Source organism: Myxine glutinosa, chromosome 9 (assembly GCF_964187855.1).
Source record: "Myxine glutinosa chromosome 9, kmMyxGlut1.1, whole genome shotgun sequence".
NCBI classification, from domain to species: domain Eukaryota; kingdom Metazoa; phylum Chordata; class Myxini; order Myxiniformes; family Myxinidae; genus Myxine; species Myxine glutinosa.
The window spans coordinates 91,914,675-91,937,079 of record NC_136269.1 but is presented as its reverse complement, the minus strand read 5'-3'; the positions used below and the strand labels follow the sequence as shown (position 1 = coordinate 91,937,079).

Genomic DNA, 22,405 nt, shown 5'->3' with positions numbered 1-22,405 from the left:
ATAGTGATAGCTTTGCAGTCATAACATGCCTTTCATGAAAGCCCTGGATGTGAATTGTGCTATGCATGGTATTTCCTGTGCCCGAAACAGTAGAGAGGCGACAGCTGCAGCACGGGAGGGACTGTAAGAATCATTATCACAACTTCCTTAGTCTGCTGGACGATCTCGTTCTGTGTTCATTAATCTTTCTGTAACTGCAGAGACGTTGGTACTTGGCAGAGCACAATAAATAACTTTTGGGGTGAGTTAATTCAAGCGTACATTAGGATACTCCTTACTCGATTCCTGGGTGGTCTTTTTTCTTTTTCTTTTTTAGGCCAAAGTAGCTTTTTGAAGCTCAATCTTTTGTGACTCAAAATGAACTTGAACGTTTGTGGTAAAGAATGTTTAAATGATGCCCATCAAGAAAAACACTCACAAGGCACTTACAAATCAACCTAATGGCTGGCGTTATTTAAATGGTTCATGTACAATGATGCAACTTCGATAATGCCTCCTCGAAGAGGAATGAGGAAAACGGTCATTTAATTCACAAGCTGCACATTTCTATCTATTTGTGGCAGGGATGAAAAGTTTGTTTATTGATTCCATTGTGCTGCAAGGTTTTGTTTGTAGGTAACTGATTTGATTGTTATAACTAGGCCTATGAGAGCGTACAAGGTTAGAATGGTGGCGATAATTCTCGTGTCCATGGCTGTCTTTAGATTGTTTTTTTTCTGGATGTTTTGAAAATCCTTTAATTTGCTGACATACTTCATTTTGTTTATTTTGGTGTGTAAATGTACATGTATGTATTTTTGTTAATCTCCTTTGCAGGACTGGGGTTCACTGGATGCCTCGGTGCAGTCAGTGCTATCGTGCCTTTACCCACCATTTGAGCTGACAGCACCCACAGTCCTGAGCCAGGTGCTGGCTGTGTGGGAACAGGACTTTGCTGCCGACGGCCTGCAGTACCTTGTCAGCTTCCTCATCCCAGCAAAGCATCTGCTGCAGTGTGTTCAGCAAGCTGCCTGTGTGAGTGTGTGCTTGTGTTTACTTTAAGCCTCAAACTACATTTTGCCTTTTTTGCTTCATCTATCTATAATTCCAGCAATCTCTGTGTGTCTGTCTGTGTGTCTGTGTGTCTGTGACCGCTGTTTCTCGACAACCACGGGTCCGATATACTTGAAACTTGCCAGGTATATTGCTGGGGACCCGAGGATGTGCCTTTTCAAGGTTTGTAATTAATCGGACAAGTACCTACCGAGCTATGTCCAAAAAATGCTTCAACCAATCAGAGAGCAGCGAGCTATCACGTGTGCCGAACCGTTAATGCAATGCAAGCGTTAATGCGTTAATGCAAGGCTTTTCTTTTTTTCCCTCTTCTCTTTCTACTTTTCCTTGCGATTAAATTGCAAACAGCCAAAATACGTTGGCGCTAATTGAATAATTGGCCATTAACACTAAAATAATCGTAACTGCGATATGCCAACTTCCGGACAGTGCAGCCTTCCATGTTGTTGTTGTTTGCAGCAGCTGTTTGCAGCAAGGCAAGGCTTTTCTTTTTTTCCCTCTTCTCTTTCTACTTTTCCTTGCGATTAAATTGCAAAAAGCCAAAATACGTTGGCGATAATTGAATAAATGGGCATTAATAGATAGATAGATAGATATGCGATATGCGAACTTCCGGACAGTGTGCGCGTTACGAGCTGACCGCCATTACGGTACGTAATTCGATTTCTTATGCGCATTATTTCTCCCAATTCAGTCAGAGCGAAGGGCGGAAGCGAAGAGCGTTGTTATTTTTTGTTTACGGGCGTACGGGCGGGGTAGAGCGTACGGGTAGCGTTTTTTTTTTTTTTTTGGCAAGGAACGGGCACCCACGTACGGGCAATGCCCTAGTATCTACAACCATCAATACTTTCGAAATAAAGACAGAAACTTGGGTAATGCATGTTGTTGAGCAGTCCATATTTATTGTTCTATGGAATCTATATTCTATAGAAAGATTATTTCCAATAAGTATGCCTTTTTTTTAAACAAAATACACAAATGTAACGTTTATTTGTATAATGTTACTGGCCTCGCCTGTTCTGAAGGGATGGAAGAGGCTATCATAATTGGTCTGTGTCAATGAGTGTGCGAGTGTTGGTCCACACATAGATACTCTTCAATACTTATAGTTCTTTCTCAGATTTAACTTTATAGATAAACCCCGGCAACACTGTGCAATTAAAAATAATGAAATTGGAACAAAGTTGTCCGATTTAATCATGGCAAGTAAAGGATGCAGGGATTCTATGCAGCATCTACAGCCGCAGTAAATTGTGTATTTTTTTTTTTTGTATACAAGATCGAGGCTCGTGTAAGAGCTATGAGATAACATTTGCATCATTTGGGTCTTGCAGCACACCTTAGACCTGCCCACACAGCCTTCAACACATTTTGAGCTTGTGAGTAGAGTCCGCGGTTTGAAGTGCGCTGCAACATTTAAATACTTTATACGGATTTCCGTACCGCGGTTCACATTTAAATACTTTATACAGTGTAGTTCATTCTAAGGTATTTTTTTTTACAATCCAGTAATTCATATAGTTCATTATAGGCACTGGAGTAAAATTATTCTGGATAGTATGTAGCATTGTACAGCAATAAAATAGGGGTATAAATTTTGCATTTAAAATAAATTCAAATTTACATTTGAATAAAAAATGTTTTATTATTATAATATTTAAAATTTAAAATAAGATAAAGAAGCATTTACTGTGTTTACTTTGAAATGTCACAAAAACACACGCACAAACAAACACTCGAAAATATTTATATAGATTACTAGCAGAAGTACCCGGCATTGCCGGGCGGGGGAGGGGGGGAAGGGGAGGGGAGTGGGGGAGAGGGGGGGAAGGGGAGGGGAGAGGGGGGAAGGGGTGGGGAAGGCGGGGGAAGCAGGAGAGGAAGGGGGTTCATATATATGCTGGTGGGTGATGCCGATCAGGAAGAAGAAGAAGCTGTAATACCAAACTTCGTACACTTCCGGAATAGTTTGATTTATTTGTATTCAAATGTCTGGTGATTGTTTTGTGTTTATTTTTGCGAATGTGTACTTGTATAGAACTGTCATTAATTTTAAAAGGCTTAGGCACTATCGAGCGATTATTAAAAAAAAAAAAAACCATCGTTTTTTTTTCATAATTTGTTTTGGCCTAAAACACCCCCATGCACTCACTGAAGAACCTCTGAAAGTTTGACGACGATCCGTTCAGCCATCTCTGAGAAAAATGGCGACAGACAGACAGACACACACACAGACAGACCAACAGCTCTCTTATGTTGTAGATTATTCAAAATACTTACACAAAGAAAACTTGGAAGTTACAAGCAGAGATATTGGTGCCGATATTGAAAATTTATGTCAACAGTACGGCAAGTGTACACCGAAGCGCATTTATTCTTCGGTGTTTCTACTTTAGGTTAGGTGACGGCACAGTTATTTCTCTAGGGAAAGCGTGGCAGCAGCGATAGTACAGTGAGGTTGATTGATGTCAGTTGATTGATGTCAGTTGATTGATGACAGGGATATAATTTGGTGAAATTATCTTAAATAGACGTGCTTTGCTATGTGTAAAGCTAACAGATGTTCCATGGCGTGGTACGGCTGTGTGAGTTTGTTGGTTCAAACAGCAACAGTTAATTCCACCAGATGAAAATCTGACCGACTACCCCCTTTCACCCTTGCTGTTACTGTTTGCTTATAAAAAAAGTCAAACTTTGCCACAAAGCCAGATGCCACAGATTTGAATCCCGTGTCCACTGGTATGCTGTACAAAGAAGGGTGTGTAGAATTGCATAGATTGAGAGTGAAATACATTACCGTACTGTACTTAACCTTTCACCCTTGCTGTTACTGTTTGCTTATAAAAAAGTCAAACTTTGCCACAAAGCCAGATGCCACAGATTTGAATCCCGTGTCCACTGGTATGCTGTACAAAGAAGGGTGTGTAGAATTGCATAGATTGAGAGTGAAATACATTACCGTACTGTACTTAACCTTTCAACCTTGCTACCTTTCAAAGACCAGACGACTTACTCATCACTAATATTTTCTCTTTCATCTGTGAAATCGCTTTCTTGAATTTGTTCTTTTGTACTTTTTTTCTCCAATAAGCCTGGTGTTGGCTTAGCGGTTCGGGTGCCGGCTTGGGATCCTAGGATCCTGGGTTCGAATCCCGGTCGATTGCTGAATTAACGTCAGGGGGGTTGACTCAGCCTGTCATCCTTCCGAGGTCGGCAAATTGAGTACCAATTCACTGGTAATTTCCTGTGTGTCGCAAGAGGCGACTAACAGGGTTGGCGGCAGGAAGGGCACCCGGCCGTAAAACATTGCTTCAAAAAGGGGGCTGCGGTGCCCAAAAAAAGGCCAACCCCTGCTCTGTGGGGAAAAATGACCTCTAAACGTGGTTCTTCTTGTACCTTTTTCACCAGTCCTTTAAGGCAACAGCCCATTGCTATCTCAAGTTGCCTTTCAAGTTGTCCATAGGAGCGCCCCCTCCGGTAGAATATTTTAATGATAATTGTGACGTCATAGGTCACGTGGTACAGGCGCCATCTTTGAAAAAACCGTAAAAACGTTGCACCTCTACATCTCCAAAACAGCTCTACATGGAAAAAATGAAACGTGGCTCATTATAAAGAACCCTATAGGGGGAATAGGTGTTGTTAATGATGATGTCATTGGTTCCTTAATTATGACGTCATAATTTGACAGGGACAACGTTTAGTCTGATGAGTTTGAAATTTATTGAGCGTGATCTACGCAACAATTATATTAGAGAATATAAATTTATGATGTAATCACTCACGTGGTCTGGCAGCCATAGGCATAAAACGGCATAAAACTAGGCATCACAAGGCATAGAAGAAAAGAAACCCTTCAAAAACAGAAGAGTTGGCTTGCAAAAAGTTGACTGTGCAGGGTAAGTATTCTATGAATACCATCTAGTTTCCTTATAATTGGGCATGTAAAAAATTAAATGAGCTATGGTATACCCATTTGGTTCGGGTACTCCAGGCCATGACTGAAGCACATGTTTTATTTTACTTTATTTTAATCAGAAATGTTGCTCTTTTAGTAGTGCTTAAATCTTTCCTGCTTAATTTTGGTTGGTTTTATCTTTGTCGTGTTGCCTTTTTTTGGCCTGCGCCCCCCGAAGGTGGCCAGAGGCATTATGTTTTCGGGTTGTCCGTCTGTGCGTACGTCCGTTTGTACGGGCTAGACCTCGTTTTTCTCAGCATCCACATGCCCGATTGAGACGAAACTTTCAGGGTGGGAGCGACACCCATGCAGAATGTTTTTGTGATAATTATGATGTCATAGGTCTCGTGGTTTGGCAGCTATCTTGGATTAAAAGCAAATAACTAAAAATATTTCTCCGAAACTGCTGAATGGAAACATTTGTAACTTGGCACATTGTCAAGTATACTCCCAATGGGGAACAAAAGCATGATAATGATGATATCATTGGTGAAGTGGTATACCAGCCGTAAATGTTTTAATCGAATGTCATCCTAAAAATCTGAAATTCCATGCATATGATCTATGACCCTTTTGTATTGAAATATAAAATTTCTGACATCATAGGTCACATGGTTTGGCAGGCATATTGGATTTAACCGAAAACCTTAAAAAAACATCTTCTCCCAATCCAACAAATTGATTGACTCGAAACTTTTCGTGTCATTGACTAGGCATGGCGATTAAAAGATGATCACAAAAACATAATTGGTCACATGGTTTTGCAACCATATTGGATTGAAGGAACTATTAAATAATTATATCTCTGAAACCGCTTATCCTATCGATGCGAAATTTTGCAAATGTAATCTAACACCATATAGTTTGAAAATGTTTTGTATTTTGAAAAATTGCATATAGTTTGAAAATTATGGCATCATCGGTCATGTGGTTTGGCAGCCATCTTGGATAGAAAAACAAAGTTTATCTAATCTATACAAAACTTCACAAACGTAATCCCCTACCCATACATACGCAGAGTGTACATTTTTTATGTTGTATGTCACGTGGTTTGGCAGCCATATTAGCATGAAAGCCGATATTTAAAAAAATCCCTTTTCCGAAACAGCTTCACCGATCGATGTGAAACCTGTCCTGTCTGGTAAAAATGTGATACTTTAAAACAGCTGAAGGGATTTAAAATCAAACTTGTTTATTTTTAGGACAGTGAACGAGGGCATGTGCCGTACGGACTACACGGAGGCATATTGGCGACACAGTCACATTGCTCTAGTTTAGTTTGATGTTTTTTCATGTCATTAATATATTGTAATAACAGGTGTGTGTGTGTGTGTGTGTGTGTGTGTGTGTGTGTGTGTGTGTGTGTGTGTGTGTGTACGTACGCATTCGTCTCCTCCAACTCCCAGGCCATGAAACCTAGATGCCCCAAACTTTGCATGCACACTTCTCGACCTCCAAGGGATTGCATGATTGAAAACTGGGTGATTGGGTGTGTTAAAACACTAATTTGAAGATGATTAACGGGATGCTCATAACGAAAAACCCCAAAAAGCTTTGCCAAAATGGCTGTCTGCCATCTTGTTCAGCCCACTGTCGCATTGCTGGGTTATGAAGCCACCATTTTGTTTTGGCCAATTCAAACGTGCCTTGCCTTGGACACACGATCAACTCATGAAATAATTAAAGCATATAATCATTATCTGGATTTGGATTGGAGGATCGGGTCCTGTTCACAAAATATGGAGTGAAATCTGACAAAATTTAACACATTAGCGATTCTTATAACTAAGTGTATATCCTTTACTCAGCTTTCAGCAAGGCTGTCCTTCCACTTTGCCAAGGCATTAAACTTAACTTTTTCTACTGCTCCAACAATTATAATGAGTGAAGAAATTATTAAGGAATGTGCCCAAAGTGTAACTTTATTGAGTAAAATTAAAATAATTAACCAGCAGGCAGCAGGATCGATGACAAGGCTTCTGCAGTCACGCTTGTGTCCTCCATGGGCCGAGTGGTACAAACCTCGAGCAGTTTGTACCTCACACCTCCGAGTGAGGAAGGCAAGATAAATCAAAATAAAGATAGAATTAAAAGAATGTGTGTTTCCTCCTGCTATGCCTATATTCTATATAATGTATTTCCTTCCTTTAAAAAGTAGAAAGTACACTGATGGACGAACGAAGGCCTATTTAAAGGTAAACCTTTGGTGCTTTGGGGTTGTCCTGTTGATGAACTACTTTAGATGCTTGCTTATGCTTTACCGCAACACTACTTCGAACAGGCCGCCGTGGTGCCTCGATCCATTCACACACGCTCATATGGGAGATACCTCGGAATAGAAGAAGGCCCCCAGGTACAACACAAAAAAATGCTTCAAATAATCAGCAAAGAGTACCTATGCAGAATAAGTCAAATTCTGAAGTCATTCCTCTCTCCAATGAACAAAATAAAATCTACAAACCAACTTGCAGTACTGGTATTCCATTCTAGCTGTGCAATTATAAACTAGCAACAGTCGGAGATCAACAACTTAGACACCAAAACAAGGAAACTTCTAACTATTCATAAGAAGGAGACGAGAAGGAGGAGGTGGTCTGATGGAGCTTAACCAAGTGCACAGAACAGTGTGTGTAGGACTAGCGGAGTATGTGAAAAGCTCAACAGGCTATCGAATGAGATTTGTTCATGAGCAAGAAAAACAACAAATCGGAAAAGATTGGGATTGAGAACGAGTCATCATAAATGCCCAAGACAAAGGACACTACACTCATGCCTTTAAGAAAATGGCGGGATTGAGCCAATTGAACAAAATGCAGGTTTTGTAGAGTAGAAGCAGAAAGTACCAGTTACCTGTCGGGATGTAAAAAGCTCTTGTGGGAACAGTTGTACACAGACATGACAGCATCTGTAGAGTAATCCACTGACACATCTGTGAACATTTTAACATCCCCGTTCCAGAACAATCATGGAAACACAAACCAAATCTGATCCTTGAAAATGAACATATTGTCGCGTGATTCTTCTCGGTTAAGACCGGGAAATCACGAATGGCAATCGAGCTTACTTTGAGGCGTTATTCAATGGCGGATTTGACTACTATATATGCGCGGGGGAGGAAAGATAGAGGAAGAAGAAGCGGGAGCTTTTACCTGTGGTCCCGAGCAGTCTTCAAACCTGCAGGAAATTAAACTCACGAACACGGATTTGAATGTACAAGAATAACACGGCGTTATTACCAGACCACGAGAACAATGGACGCGCCGGTATCTAAAACCCTTAGTGAGCGCTCCTATATACAGACTTCGAACACGTACAGATGGGGAGGATATGAAAATAAACTTTTCGTTTTGTTCTGTGTGGTGTGAGCTTAGCTTTGTCTGGCTGAGGTGTGTCGGGGATCGTCAAGCTCGTTGGCGTCGTCCAGGCCCCACGCATGCAAGCCCGCCACGGCACTTGTGTCAGAGTTTCCTCCAGTTTCCAATATACTACTTTCTGCAGTGTAATAGTGTCCAAATAATGCTTCAGAGGGTGTAATAACAGTCTGTTCCAATCCTGCTTTTATACAGACAGGGGGTTTGTAATCAAGTAATCAGCAGAGGTTGGGACACCTGTAGGAATTGTTTGCATCAACTTTGAAGGCTTAATTTACTTACATTGCTGCAGAACAGCTGTAAGTTGTTAATCCATTACTTGTTCCCAGAAGAAGGCCTTTTTTTTTTACAATATAACTGTGCAATTTACATTACTTTCCTGTTTTTGCTAACCTAAACTTTTTTTTAAACCTCGAGCAGTTTACTGCTTACCTTTGTACCATTTCAGGTGATTCACTGGACATTAAACTGTGTAAATTTCAATAAAAACTGGAAAAATTGAGGTGTTCTAAAACTTTTGACCGGTAGTGTATATGTGTTGCCATACAGGACAATGGGTAGATCACAGAGGGAATGACGTACAAGGCAATTTTATCCTTATGCCCTAATCTAGTTAACAAGCCTCGCCCCCTCGTTGCGGGGACTAAGACACAAGCTTAATCCGACATTCGGTCTAGACAGGTCCCTGACTTACTGTACATCGAAGGGGTTCTTGCTATCCACGATCATCGAAGCACTTACCTATGCAGATCTACCTAAATCTATATATGTCCCTACCCAACAATCATAACAATATATTGCTTACACATGATAAGATGATCCCATCAAGTGTGGACATTGCAGGCGGAGCATTGCGACCAATTGCATTGACCAAACACAATTGCATTGTGGAGCATACTGCTTGAACACAAAAAGGAAAAGGCATAATTGTTGATTGAGGTTTCAGTTCACAAGTACGTTGACCTGAATGCTTCATAAACCAAGAAAAGGCTCAAAATACCAGGAGCTGAAAAATGAGGTCAAGAGGACTGTGAAGTTGAAGAAAGCTGAGATTGTACCACTAATTGTCAGAGCAACGGGGATGATCAAGAAACCCCTTACTGAGCACTTAAAAAGCATTCCGGTGATATCACTACAAACAGGTAGAGGCTGTTGAGGATTCTAAAAAGTGCCCTTGGAATGAAGTTATGAGAACGAACTTTCACAATCTGGTTCATGAATAATATTCCTTTACCAAAAAAAGGAGGTGGAGATTTTGAGTTCTGTGGGAACTTCCTCCCACTCCCACCTCCTAAAACACACAAATTGAGATAACAATCAACGATCCCAGATCCTGACCAGTCCAAACATTTTTTAAATTGAGTGAATAAAATAAAATGTTCTCTGCCAAGAACACTTTCTCTTTTTACAAACGAAAATAGATGTCTGGACATGTTCCAAACCTGGTAATCTGTTCTATTCTTACTAAAATAGCATGATATGAGGGAGCGATCAAGAAAAACTGTGGAGTGAATCATGCCAGTGAGTGGTGTGATGTTCTTTGTGCGTTAACAGTGTAAAGAAGGCCGTGAGTTATTCCGAGTGAGTGAATGGTGTAAAAAAAAAAAAAAAAAAGGCTGTGAAATGTTCCGTGTGAGTGAACGGCGTAAGGAGGCCCGTGAGTGAATGGTGTAAGGAAGGCCATTAATTCTGTGTGAGTGAACGGCTGAAGGAGAGCCGTGAGTTCCGTGTGAGTGAACGGTGTAATGAGGGCCATCAGATGTTCCGTGTGAGTGAATGGTGTAAGCAGGGCCGTGATATATTCTGTGTGAGTGGTGTAAGAAGTGCCATGAGTTGTTCCCTGTGAGTGAATGTTGTAAGGAGGTCCTTGAGTTCCGGGTGAGTAAACGGCGTAAGGAGGACCGTGAGTTCTGAGAGTGAACGGTGTAAGGAGGGTTGCCAATTGTTCCGTGTGTGTGTGAACGGAGTAAGGAGAGCCGTTAGTGGAGTGTCCCCCACCCCCTCCATTCCTCTCTGTCTCTTCTCTACCTCTCTCTGTCTCTCCCCCCTTCTCCCTCTCCCCTACACTTTCCTTCCCCTCCCCTCTCCTTCCTTCTACTTCCCTCCCCTGCACTCCCCCATCTCGTCCCACCACCCCGTTCGCCTCCGCCATCTCCTCGCACTACCCAGTTCCCGTCCCATTCCCTCACCTTCCCCCATTCCTCCCCTCCTCTCTTCCCCCTCCACCCTCCCCACCCCCTCTCTTCATATTCACAGCACAAAGCGACTCCGCGTTGCCTGGGAATGCCGGGTGCTTTTGCTAGTAATTAATGATGGAATATGTAATCATTGTAGCATTGCATTTGAAAGTTGAGTTGTGCCTGCAACACTTGTTTGCTTTACTTAATACACACTACTTGGTATGCAGTAAACCTGTTTCAGAGGTAAATCGCTCTTTACCTCCTGTTGTACAGTCTGTACAGATATGCCGAGGCCTGTATTTAAAAGGGGTGTGGTTGAGATAGAGGGGGGGGGGGGGGGGGGTGGACTCGGTCACATCTTAATAACAGCCCTCCTATAGTAGCTGCCGATTAGTATCGCAGATGTGTATACATCTCTCTACCACGTATTAAGAGCTATCCTCTCTCTCACTCTCTATTCCCATAGTCAAACTATCCTGGTTTCTTGTTTCGCCATGAGGGTTGGCCCCTATGTTTGGGCCCCCTTATTGCCGTCCACCTTGCTGAACTAGATCCTCGAGCACTGCGCCCTCGAGACTTCTATCTACAGGTCAGTGGAAATTTGTGCCGTTTCTAGCACTTGGCCAAATACAACTTGGCATCCTTTGGCAGTTATGCACACATCTCAGATCTGCTATGGCAAGTATGAAGCCGTTACAGTTTATTTAGTTCTCCGAGGAATGGTGCTTTGTGAGAAATTCTTGTTTTGCTCCTTGTGTCATGTTCTGCAGGTCTGGTATATTTTTGTCTTGGTATCTTCATCTACATTCCTAGAGGCATTGTTTTGCAATGTTAAAGAACTAAAGACTAGAGTTTAAGAATTTTAACATGTTGGACTAAAATTTTGGCTTAATTTTTCAGGTCCTGATGATGATATTTTGCTCTTTATTTTGCTTTGGGAATTGTTCTGCAAACAATACTGGGCTTTCCAAAATGCCACCTGTTGTTGCTCGAATGTTTAATCTATTAACAAATTACACCTGTTCCCAGCCATTGGTTAACTCTCATTGATCCAGAACTGGATTGGCTTCTTATAAATAGCAGATTATTGTCTGTTTCTATTCCCAGACACTGTAATCATCTTTTTGTTGATAACACATCAAATAGAAATTAATTTGATCACTATTCTGATCACGTACCAGTTCTCATAATAACTGAACCTTGTTTATTAGTTAACAATTATTTATTGTGGAACTGTTAAATTCCAATACATATTTGGCACACTGAAAAAAAAATCAAAAAAATCAGAACTACTGCCAATTTCACATCCAAGCTAAAGTTAAACTTTTGTGGATGTTAGCTAAAAGTCTATTCATTTCAATATTTTATTGTCTCGTAATGAAATTGCAATTAAGTATTTGGAATGGAAATGTTCCAGCTGAAATGTATTCTAATGTAAATGTCTTCTAACAAAAGTTTGTCCCTTATTTAAATTTCATTTCCCCTGCCTCTTTGTCTTTGCTCTTTCTTTTTTGTGTTGCTGTTGCAGTTCAAAATGAGTTGACATTAATGATCTTCCTCTTTATTTATTTATTTATTTCTTTCTTTCTTTCTTTCTTTTTTCACGTTATATCCAGGTCGTCTTGGATGCCCAGCCTGAGAGTAAGCCCCGCATTGTACTGAAATGCTTGTCGAGGCGTGGTCTGCGGCATCCACGTCACCGCCATCGCTGCCACCGCAGCTTGCAAGAGGTGCCCATTCCGGAGGAACTCTGTACAGCTATCTTCACCATGGAGTTCTTGCACGACGTTAGTGCAGAGCGTGGCGGTTCACCCCTTGAGAGCTGCATTTTGGCTGGGTCTGATGGCCTACATCGTATGACTTGGAAGGAGCTTGTCACACCAGAATTTGTTGACTGTCCTCGGATATCTGGCACTAAAATTTCTGGCGAGGGAGAACCTCAAGCTGTGAACCCAAACAATGGCAGGGCTCTCTTTGAAAGGACTGTAGAGCAACTGAAAGATAAAAACTGCACTATTGAGGAGGAGGTGTTCTCATCACCAGAGACTTTAGCACATTGTACTGTTTTATCAGACAATATGAAAAAAGCATATTGGCATCTAGATCACTTCAGTATTTCTAAAGAAGATGAGGTTGTTTCCACCAATTTTGCTACGACGGATGCAATCCAAACACGTGGACTTTCAGATGCTTCTCTGCCAGGTGAGCACAAGGTTCTTGACCTAGTTACACAAAACCAACAAAAAGCAGAGCCATTGGTTTCACTCCCAGCATACTCCTCTAGCCCGACGTTTTTACCTACTGCTCACACGGATATATTTGCAGCACTCAACGATGGGCAGAAGCAGCGCTGGGAACCTACAGGGTTTTCTGAAAGTCATAATTCTATTTGCACTAGCATACTACAGAACGAGGATGATACAGCTAGTTCCAAGGTACTTTGTGAAAGTCTAATGGAAAGAAGTAAATCTCTGCCCAGTGGAGAATCATCAACAATGCCATGCAGTCAAAAAGGAAATCCACAAGTATTTCACACAACTATGCTGCCAGGTAGCGCATTCTCTGACATTGGGCAGTGTTGCAGTAATGAAGACTATGTAGAGATGCTTCCCTTTCCTGGTTCATCCTGTTTTTGTAATCGGTGTATGACACTAGAATCTCAGGTAAAGCTGTGTGAAAGGAACAACAGCTCCGGTGACACATCAGGGGAACATTCTGATGCATTTTTCAGCAGGGACATTTGCAATACAGTTAGTGATGACGATCACACTTTTGGTACAGTATCCCACAGCAAGGCCTTACAAAACACTGGAAAAACGCATTCAGACTTTCATCATGAAAGAGGTACAGAAAGAGAATTTGGTGACACAAGGTTATTTCCTCGGGATTTTGATAAGCTAACTGATCCAGGTAGCCCTCCATCTTGTGATGTTGACACCCTAAGCTTTCCTCGTATTGCCACATCTTTTAGCGATGGGGTAGATTGTTTTGATTTTGTAACAGGTGGAATAATGTCTGTTTCTTCTGATCAAAAAGCCAACTGTAAAAAGGTGATGGCTAAAGACCACACAGAATTTTTCACCAAGGTTGGGCAGCCACCTAGCTCACCTTCGGAGGTTGGACTTGTGGACGTGTTCAAAGAAAACCAACATGTCCGTGAAGCACCGGAAATGGGAAATGAGCTGTGCCGGCCTTCAGATGCCGATACCGGTGATGCTTTGGAGCGAGAGATTGCTGAAATCTCATTGGCTGAAAAGGATGAATGCTACCATCAATGTGCTGTAGAATGTGGAGCACTGTCTGTTGAAAGTACACCTGCTTTGAAGGAGAATATCACAGAAGTTCCAAGAAAAAGTTTCACATGCATTCTAAGGACTGCCGAAGTACCTGGATGTTCAATGGGCAATCAAAATATGAACGAAATCATTTCATCGACCAGCAGACTTTGCAGTAATGCTCCATGCACTTTCGGTAAGAGTTTAAACTCATAAAATAGAAGTTGCAATAAAATCCATGATTGAATTGGTTCTGATGAATATAAGTATTTTCTTTATTTCGGGAAAACACTACTTTCCCAGGGTTATTAATATTTATAGAAAATTAGATAACATGCAGAACTTCTGATAATGGTAAATATAACTAATTATAAAGAACTTCGCTGAGGTGAGCATATAGTATTTTGGGGTTTCTACATGACGATGAATTATTTGCACATTTTATCTTCTCCATGCCACTGTTGATATTAATAACCAAACTCTTCTTCATTTTAATACTCTTTAATAATGCAAAGGTTGCACATTTTGCAGCCTTATTTATTGTTCCACAATGTGGGTTGAATATTCTGCCAATTACCTCAAGGAAAATACAGTACATAATAATGGATACATTGGTTTACATTTACAAGAAAGTTTTAAAAAATCGAATTGTGAGGTCAGTCGCTTTAGTAGCATTGAATTGTATTTGCACTAGCATACTAAAATATGTAGACTGCATTGATGCAGCTGAAGGCTGGAGGCATTATGTTTTCGGGTTGTGCATCTGACTGTCCGTTTACAGTTTTTTATTATCACGATTACTCGTGAACCCCTGAAGGGATTTGAACCAAATTTAGAACGTTTATGGACTGCAATACAAAGATTAACTGATTCAACTTGGGTTCAACAGGTTAATGGTCAACCGGCATGTGTCCTTTGAATATCATTTTGTAGACCATAACTCGAGTTAGGAGCATCTGATGTTGTATGTCTTCTATCTCTTTGCTCTCTTTTCTCTCTCTCTGTGCCCTCTCTATCCCTCAAAAAGGGAACCATGACAATTACAACTACATATGGGCAGGGTACAGCCCGAAGTGGAGATCGGTTTCTGAGGTTTGGGACATGGAATGTAGGGACAATGACAGGGAGATCAGGAGAAGTGGTGGAAGTATTGGTCAGAAGAAGAGTAGACATATGTTGTGTGCAAGAGACGAGATGGAAGGGAAGTGGTATGAGAATGGTGAAGGGTAGGCAGGGACAGAAATACAAGTTTGTGTGGCAAGGGTGCCTGGAGGGCGTGAATGGTGTTGGTGTCCTCTTTTCTGAGGAGTTTGTAGACAGTGTGGTGAGTGTGACTAGAGTGAGTGATAGGTTGATGATGGTGAAAATGATGATTGGAAAGCTCTTGGTGAACGTCATCTCGGGATATGCTCCGCAGGTTGGTCGAAGCAATGAAGAGAAGGACAAGTTCTGGTGTGCGATAGAGAAGCTGATGGAAAATGTGAAAGATGAAGAAGTTGTTGTGGTGGGAGGAGACCTGAATGGACATGTGGGAAGGAGTATGGATGGTTTTGAGGGAGTTCATGGTGGTTACAGATATGGTGTGAGAAATGGAGAAGGTGAAAGGATTTTGGAGTTTGCTGATGGAGCTGATTTGTTGATTTGTAATACTCAGTTCCAGAAAGAGGATAATAAGCTTGTTACATACACGTCAGGTGGGTCGACGACAACTGTTGACTACCTGATGGTGCGTAGGCGAGATAGGGGGCACCTCCGGGACACAAAGGTGATCCCGGGGGAGGAGGCTGTTTCACAGCACCACTTGGTTGTCTGCGACGTAAGGGTGAAAGGTGCGAGGAGAGCTCGGCGGGTGAAGTACCAACCGAGAATGAAGGTGTGGAGGTTGAAAGAGGTGACAGTAAGGGAGGCATTAAAAGAGAGGCTGAGTAGGGTCGAGGATGATGTGGTTGAGCTTGAAAGTGGTTGGATGTCAATGAAAGCTAGTCTGTTGGGAGCCGTTGGTGAGGTATGTGGATGGACAAAAGGACCACCGAGGCACTCGGAAACATGGTGGTGGGATGATGAAGTTGGAAAGAGGATTGACGTGAAGAGGAAGAAGTTCAAGGAGTGGCAGAAGGCGAAGGGTACGGGAGCAGAAACAGCAGAGCATGAAAGTTATAAGGCAGCCAGGAAGGCTGCAAAGAAAGAGCTAGCAAAGGCGCAGGAGGCATGTAGGAAAATGTTCGGAGAACGCTTGGATTCGGAAGAGGGTCAGAGAGCGGTATTCAGGTGTGCAAAGCAGATAGCGAAAGAGAGGTGTGATGTATGGGGGTGAGTTGCTTGAAGGATGAAGTGGGACAAATCGTTGTCGACCCAGATGGAATGAAAGGAAGATGGAAAAGATATATGGAAATGCTGTTGAATACAGAGAATGAATGGGATGGCAACATAGAGAGTAACCCAGTTTTAGGACCGGCAGAGAAGATAACTGAGAAGGAAGTTGAGGAAGCGATAAAAGCAATGAAGGGTAGAAAAGCGGGAGGGCCGACGGGAGTTGTGGGAGATATGTTGAAGGCAGCAGGAAGTTGGGGTGTGAAGAGAATGACAGAGATCTGTAATCTGGTGGTGAAAGAAGGCCGCATTCCAGTGGATTGGGAACTGAGTACCCTCGTCCCTCTATACAAGGGGAAAGGTGACCCTCTGGAGTGTGGCTCGTACCGAGCGATAAAGTTATTGGAGCATGGAATGAAGGTACTGGAAAGGGTGTTGGAGAGGAGGATAAGGAAGAAAGTGAAGATCGACGAAATGCAGTTTGGATTCATGCCAGGAAGAAGAACGACAGACGCACTTTTCATTGTGAGGCAGTTGCAGGAGAAGTACATGGAGAAGAGGAAGAAGTTGTTTCTTGGGTTTGTTGATCTGGAGAAAGCATTCGATAGGGTACCACGCAAAGTATTGACATGGGCATTGAGGAAGTTAGGAGTGGAGGAATGGTTGATCAGAGTAGTGATGGCAATGTACAAAAGAGCGCGCACAGCTGTAAGGACGAAGGACGGGAACAGTGGTGAGTTTGAGGTGAAGGTGGGAGTGCATCAGGGGTCGGTACTAAGTCCACTACTATTTGTAGCTGTGATGGAGGTGCTGGCTCAGAACGTAAAGGAGGGTTTACCGTGGGAGTTGTTGTATGCAGATGATCTGGTGTTGATTGCGGAAAGTATGGATGGACTGAAGGAAAAGATGAACACGTGGAAGGAATGTATGGAGACAAAAGGTCTGAAGGTGAATATCGGAAAGACGAAGGTGATGGCAAGTGGTAAAGCATGTGGTGAGGTGGAAAGAACTGGGAAGTGGCCCTGTGCTGTGTGTAGGTAGGGTGTCGGAGTGAACTCCATTCAATGTACAATGTGCGCTGAGTGGGTTCATCAAAAATGTAGTGGTCTGAGAGGGTCATTAACCAGTGTGGCAGCTACATTCAAGTGTAAGGTGTGCACAGAGGGAGCTGCAGATGGAGGAGATGTTGAGTTGGATCTTGGAGACGGCGTGAAGCTGGAAGGTGTGAAAACATTTTGCTACCTCGGAGACATGCTGAATGGAGAAGGTGGATCAGACTCGGCAACGGTTGCTCGAGTGAGATGTGCATGGAAGAAGTTTCGGGAACTGAGTGGCGTGCTGATGATGAGGGGAGTGTCGTTGAAGCTGAAGGGAAAGGTGTATGCTGCATGTGTGAGAAGTGTTATGATTTATGGGAGCGAGACATGGGTAATGAACGTAGAGCAGCAACGAAGGTTGGAAAGGGTGGAAATGCGAATGGTTCGACGGATGTGCTGAGTATCGTTGAGAGAGAGGAAGACAAATGATGAATTGCGAAAGATGATGGGAATAGAGCCTGTGATTGATGCTGTGAAGAGGAACAGGTTGAGATGGTTTGGTCATGTGTTGAGGAAGGATGAAAGTGACTGGTTGAGAAGAGTGATGGAAATGAATGTAGAAGGAAGCAGAGGACGGGGAAGACTGAGAAAGACTTGGCTAAAGATGGTGGAAGAAGAAATGCGGGCAAGGGGGTTAACAAGGAGAGATGCAGAAAATAGGGCAAAATGGAGAAGATTGTCATGGGGACCGCAAGGCTAACCCCCGCTCTAGCAGGGAAAATGGCCTTTAAAATGCATGTTGTTGTTGTTGTTGTTGTTGTTGTTGTTGTTGTGCCCTCTCTATCCCGGTGTGTACCCTGGTTAGAATAGGTACACCGTATCCCTGCGTGTCGTAAGAGGCAAATAAGAGGGTTGGCGTCAGGAAGGGCATCCGGCCATAAAAACATTGCCTCAAAAAGAGAACCATGACAATTACAACTACATATGGGCAGGGTACAGCCCCAAGTGGAGATCGGTTTCTGATGTTTGGGACATGGAATGTAGGGACAATGACAGGGAGATCAGGAGAAGTGGTGGAAGTATTGGTCAGAAGAAGAGTGGACATATGTTGTATGCAAGAGACGAGATGGAAGGGAAGTGGTGTGAGAATGGTGAAGGGTAGGCAGGGACAGAAATACAAGTTTGTGTGGCAAGGGTGCCCGGAGGGTGTGAATGTTGTTGGTGTCCTGTTTTCTGAGGAGTTTGTAGACAGTGTGGTGAGTGTGACTAGAGTGAGTAATAGGTTGATGATGGTGAAAATGATGATTGGAAAGCTCTTGGTGAGCGCCATCTAGGGATATGCTCCGCAGGTTGGTCGGAGCGATGAAGAGAAGGACAAGTTCTGGTGTGCGATAGAGAAGCTGATGGAAAACGTGAAAGATGAGGAAGTTGTTGTGGTAGGAGGAGACCTAAATGTACATGTGGGAAGGAGTATGGACGGTTTTGAGGAAGTTCATGGGGGTTACGGATATGGTGTGAGAAATGGAGAAGGTGAAAGGATTTTGGAGTTTGCTGATGGAGCTGAATTGTTGATTTGTAATGCTCAGTTCCAGAAAGGGGATAATAAGCTTGTTACATACACGTCAGGTGGGTCGACGACAACTGTTGACTACCTGATGGTGCGTAGGCGACATAGGGGGCACCTCTGGGACACAAAGGTGATCCTGGGGGAGGAGGCTGTTTCACAGCACCACTTGGTTGTCTGCGACATAAGGGTGAAAGGTGCAAGGAGAGCTCGGCGGGTGAACTACCAACCGAGAATGAAGGTGTGGAGGTTGAAAGAGGTGACAGTAAGGCAGGCATTAAAAGAGAGGCTGAGTAGGGTAGAGGATGATGTGGTTGAGCTTGAACGTGGTTGGATGTCAATGAAAGATAGTCTGTTGGGAGCCGTTGGTGAGGTATGTGGATGGACAAAAGGACCACCGAGGCACTCGGAAACATGGTGGTGGGATGATGAAGTTGGAAAGAGGATTGATGAGAAGAGGAAGACGTTCAAGGAGTGGCAGAAGGCGAAGGGTACAGGAGCAGAAAAAGCAGGGCATGAAAGTTATAAGGCAGCCAAGAAGGCTGCAAAGAAAGAGGTAGCAAAGGCGCAGGAGGCATGTAGGAAAATGTTCGGAGAATGCTTGGATTCGGAAGAGGGTCAGAGAGCGGTATTCAGGATTACAAAGCAGATAGCGAAAGAGAGGTGTGATGTGATGGGGGTGAGTTGCTTGAATGATGAAGTGGGACAAATCGTTGTGGACTCAGATGGAATTAAAGGAAGATGGAAAAGATATATGGAAATGCTGTTGAATACAGAGAATGAATGGGATGGCAACATAGAGAGTAACCCAGTTTTAGGACCGGCAGAGAAGATAACTGAGAAGGAAGTTGAGGAAGCGATAAAAGCAATGAAGAGTAGAAAAGTGGGAGGGCCGACGGGAGTTGTGGGAGATATGTTGAAGGCAGCAGGAAGTTGGGGTGTGAAGAGAATGACAGAGATCTGTAATCTGGTGGTGAAAGAAGGCAGCATTCCAGTGGATTGGGAACTGAGTACCCTCATCCCTCTATAAGGGGAAAGGTGACCCTCTGGAGTGTGGCTCGGACCGAGCGATAAAGTTATTGGAGCATGGAATGAAGGTATTGGAAAGGGTGTTGCAGAGGAGGATAAGGAAGAAGGTGAAGATTGACGAAATGCAGTTTGGATTTATGCCAGGAAGAGTAACGATAGACGCGCTCTTTATTGTGAGGCAGTTGCAGGAGAAGTACATGGAGAAGAGGAAGAAGTTGTTTCTTGGGTTTGTTCATCTGGAGAATGCATTCAATAGGGTTCCACACGTAGTATTGACATGAGCATTGAGGAAGTTAGGAGTGGAGGAATGGTTGATCAGAGTAGTGATGGCAATGTACAAAAGAGCGCGCACAGCTGTAAGGACGAAGGACGGGAACAGTGGTGATTTTGAGGTGAAGGTGGGAGTGCATCAGGGGTCGGTACTAAGTCCACTACTATTTGTAGCTGTGATGGATGTGCTGGCTCAGAACATAAAGGAGGGTTTACCGTGGGAGTTGTTGTATGCAGATGATCTGGTGTTGATTGTGGAAAGTATGGATGGACTGAAGGAAAAGATGAACAAGTGGAAGGAATGTATGGAGACAAAAGGTCTGAAGGTGAATATAGGAAAGACGAAGGAGATGGCAAGTGGTAAAGCATGTGGTGAGGTGGAAAGAACTGGGAAGTGGCCGTGTGCTGTGTGCAGGAAGGGTGTCGGAGTGAACTCCATTCAATGTACAATGTGCGCTGAGTGGGTTCATCAAAAATGTAGTGGTCTGAGAGGGTCATTAACCAGTGTGGCAGCCACATTCAAATGTAAGGTGTGCACAGAGGGAGCTGCAGATGGAGGAAATGTTGAGTTGGATCTTGGAGATGGCTTGAAGCTGGAAGGTGTGAAAACATTTTGCTACCTTGGAGACATGCTGAATGGAGAAGGTGGATCAGACTAGGCAATGGTTGCTAGAGTGAGATGTGCATGGAAGAAGTTTTGGGAACTGAGTGGCATGCTGATGAGGAGGGGAGTGTCGTTGAAGCTGAAGGGAAAGGTGTATGCTGCATGTGTGAGAAGTGTTATGATTTATGCCAGCGAGACATGGGTAATGAACGTAGAGCAGCAACGAAGGCTGGAAAGGGTGGAAATGCGAATGGTTCGGTGGATGTGCGAAGTATCGTTGAGAGAGAGAGGAAGACAAATGATGAATTGCGAAAGATGATGGGAATAGAGCCTGTGATTGATGCTGTGAAGAGGAACAGGTTGAGATGGTTTGGTCATGTGTTGAGGAAGGATGAAAGTGACTGGTTGAGAAGAGTGATGGAAATGAATGTAGAAGGAAGTAGAGGACGGGGAAGACCGAGAAAGACTTGGCTAAAGATGGTGGAAGAAGAAATGCGGGCAAGGGGGTTAACAAGGAGAGATGCAGAAAATAGGGCAAAATGGAGAAGATTGTCATGGGGACCGCAAGGCTAACCCCCCACTCTAGCAGGGAAAATGGCCTTAAAATGCATATTGTTGTTGTTGTTTGTGCCCTCTCTGTGTTCTCTCTATGTTCTCTCTTGTCTCTGTCTCTCTCTCTCTCTCTCTCTCTCTCTCTCTCTCTCTCTCGCTCTCGCTCTCGCTCTCTCTCATGCTCTCTCTCTCATGCGCGCTCTCTCATGCTTTCCCTCTTGTGCTCTCTTTCCCTCTTGTGCTCTCTTTCCCTCTTGTGCTCTCTTTCCCTCTTGTGCTCTCTTTCCCTCTTCTGCTCTCTTTCCCTCTTGTGCTCTCTTTCCCTCTTGTGCTCTCTTTCCCTCTTGTGCTCTTTTTCCCTCTTGTGCTCTCTTTCCCTCTTGTGCTCTCTTCCTCTCTCTCCCTCTCGCTCTTTCTCCCTCTCACTGTGTCTCATGCTCTCTCCCATGTGATCTTGTTTTAATGCGACTTTTAATTTAGATCAAGCGTAACAGTGGGTTGACATTTAATGCGGGAGAAGGCACATCGTCAATGCATTCGCGTCAAATTATATGTGCTAGTTTTGACTAAAAGCAGGAATTCCAATAGTATTTGGGAATAAATTGGTTGCTGTTTAAACATAGCTTTGTTTTTACCACTGCTGCAGTGGTTTCCACTGTCAAAGAGTAAATTGCATTTTTTTAAATTGATGGGACTCTGGCTTGCCTGTGGCATGTTTTGGCAAAGCTAACTTGGCAAAAACTTTCAGGTCTAACAACATTGCTGGTTTTTATAATGTGCTAGCCACCATTAGTTGCAGCAGTGCACTGATGTGTGATAGAGAGAATTTTCAGCACTGCTTGAACAGTTTAACAAATATTTTGTGGCTACAAGAGCGAAGATTCTGGATAGCAGGGTATTTATTCACTTTTTACCTCTTCGGGAGATATTTTCACACACTGTTTTGAGTTATTAATTGTGTCGTTTGGCTTACCTTAGGATACCTCATAATAGCAATTTATTGATGTTGCAAGCATGTTTGAATAGTGTTTGTCAATGTGTTTTGTTTGCGACAAAAAAAATCGTTTTCTTTATCGTTTTCTTTTTGTGATTGTTGTAATTGACAGATCGATTTGATTAAGGACTCACTGCGTAGTAGGATCATAGGGCTATTGGGATAACCTCGAGATATGCACCTCCACCTTTGAGCGGTCTAGCTGGGG

General features: G+C 43.1%; 1 protein-coding gene across 2 annotated transcripts in view; it reads left to right on the top strand.

Annotated features, from left to right (window-relative positions):
* LOC137435227 (pleckstrin homology domain-containing family G member 4B) overlaps positions 1–22,405 on the top strand; it is a 199,014-nt gene that overhangs the window by 22,412 nt on the left and 154,197 nt on the right. For both annotated transcript variants that reach the window (XM_078784520.1, XM_078784519.1), the window contains exons 2-4: positions 817–1,014; positions 11,029–11,151; positions 12,179–14,033. In XM_078784520.1, the coding sequence (XP_078640646.1) occupies positions 817–1,014; positions 11,029–11,151; positions 12,179–14,033 (2,176 nt within the window). The remainder of the gene's footprint in view (positions 1–816; positions 1,015–11,028; positions 11,152–12,178; positions 14,034–22,405) is intronic.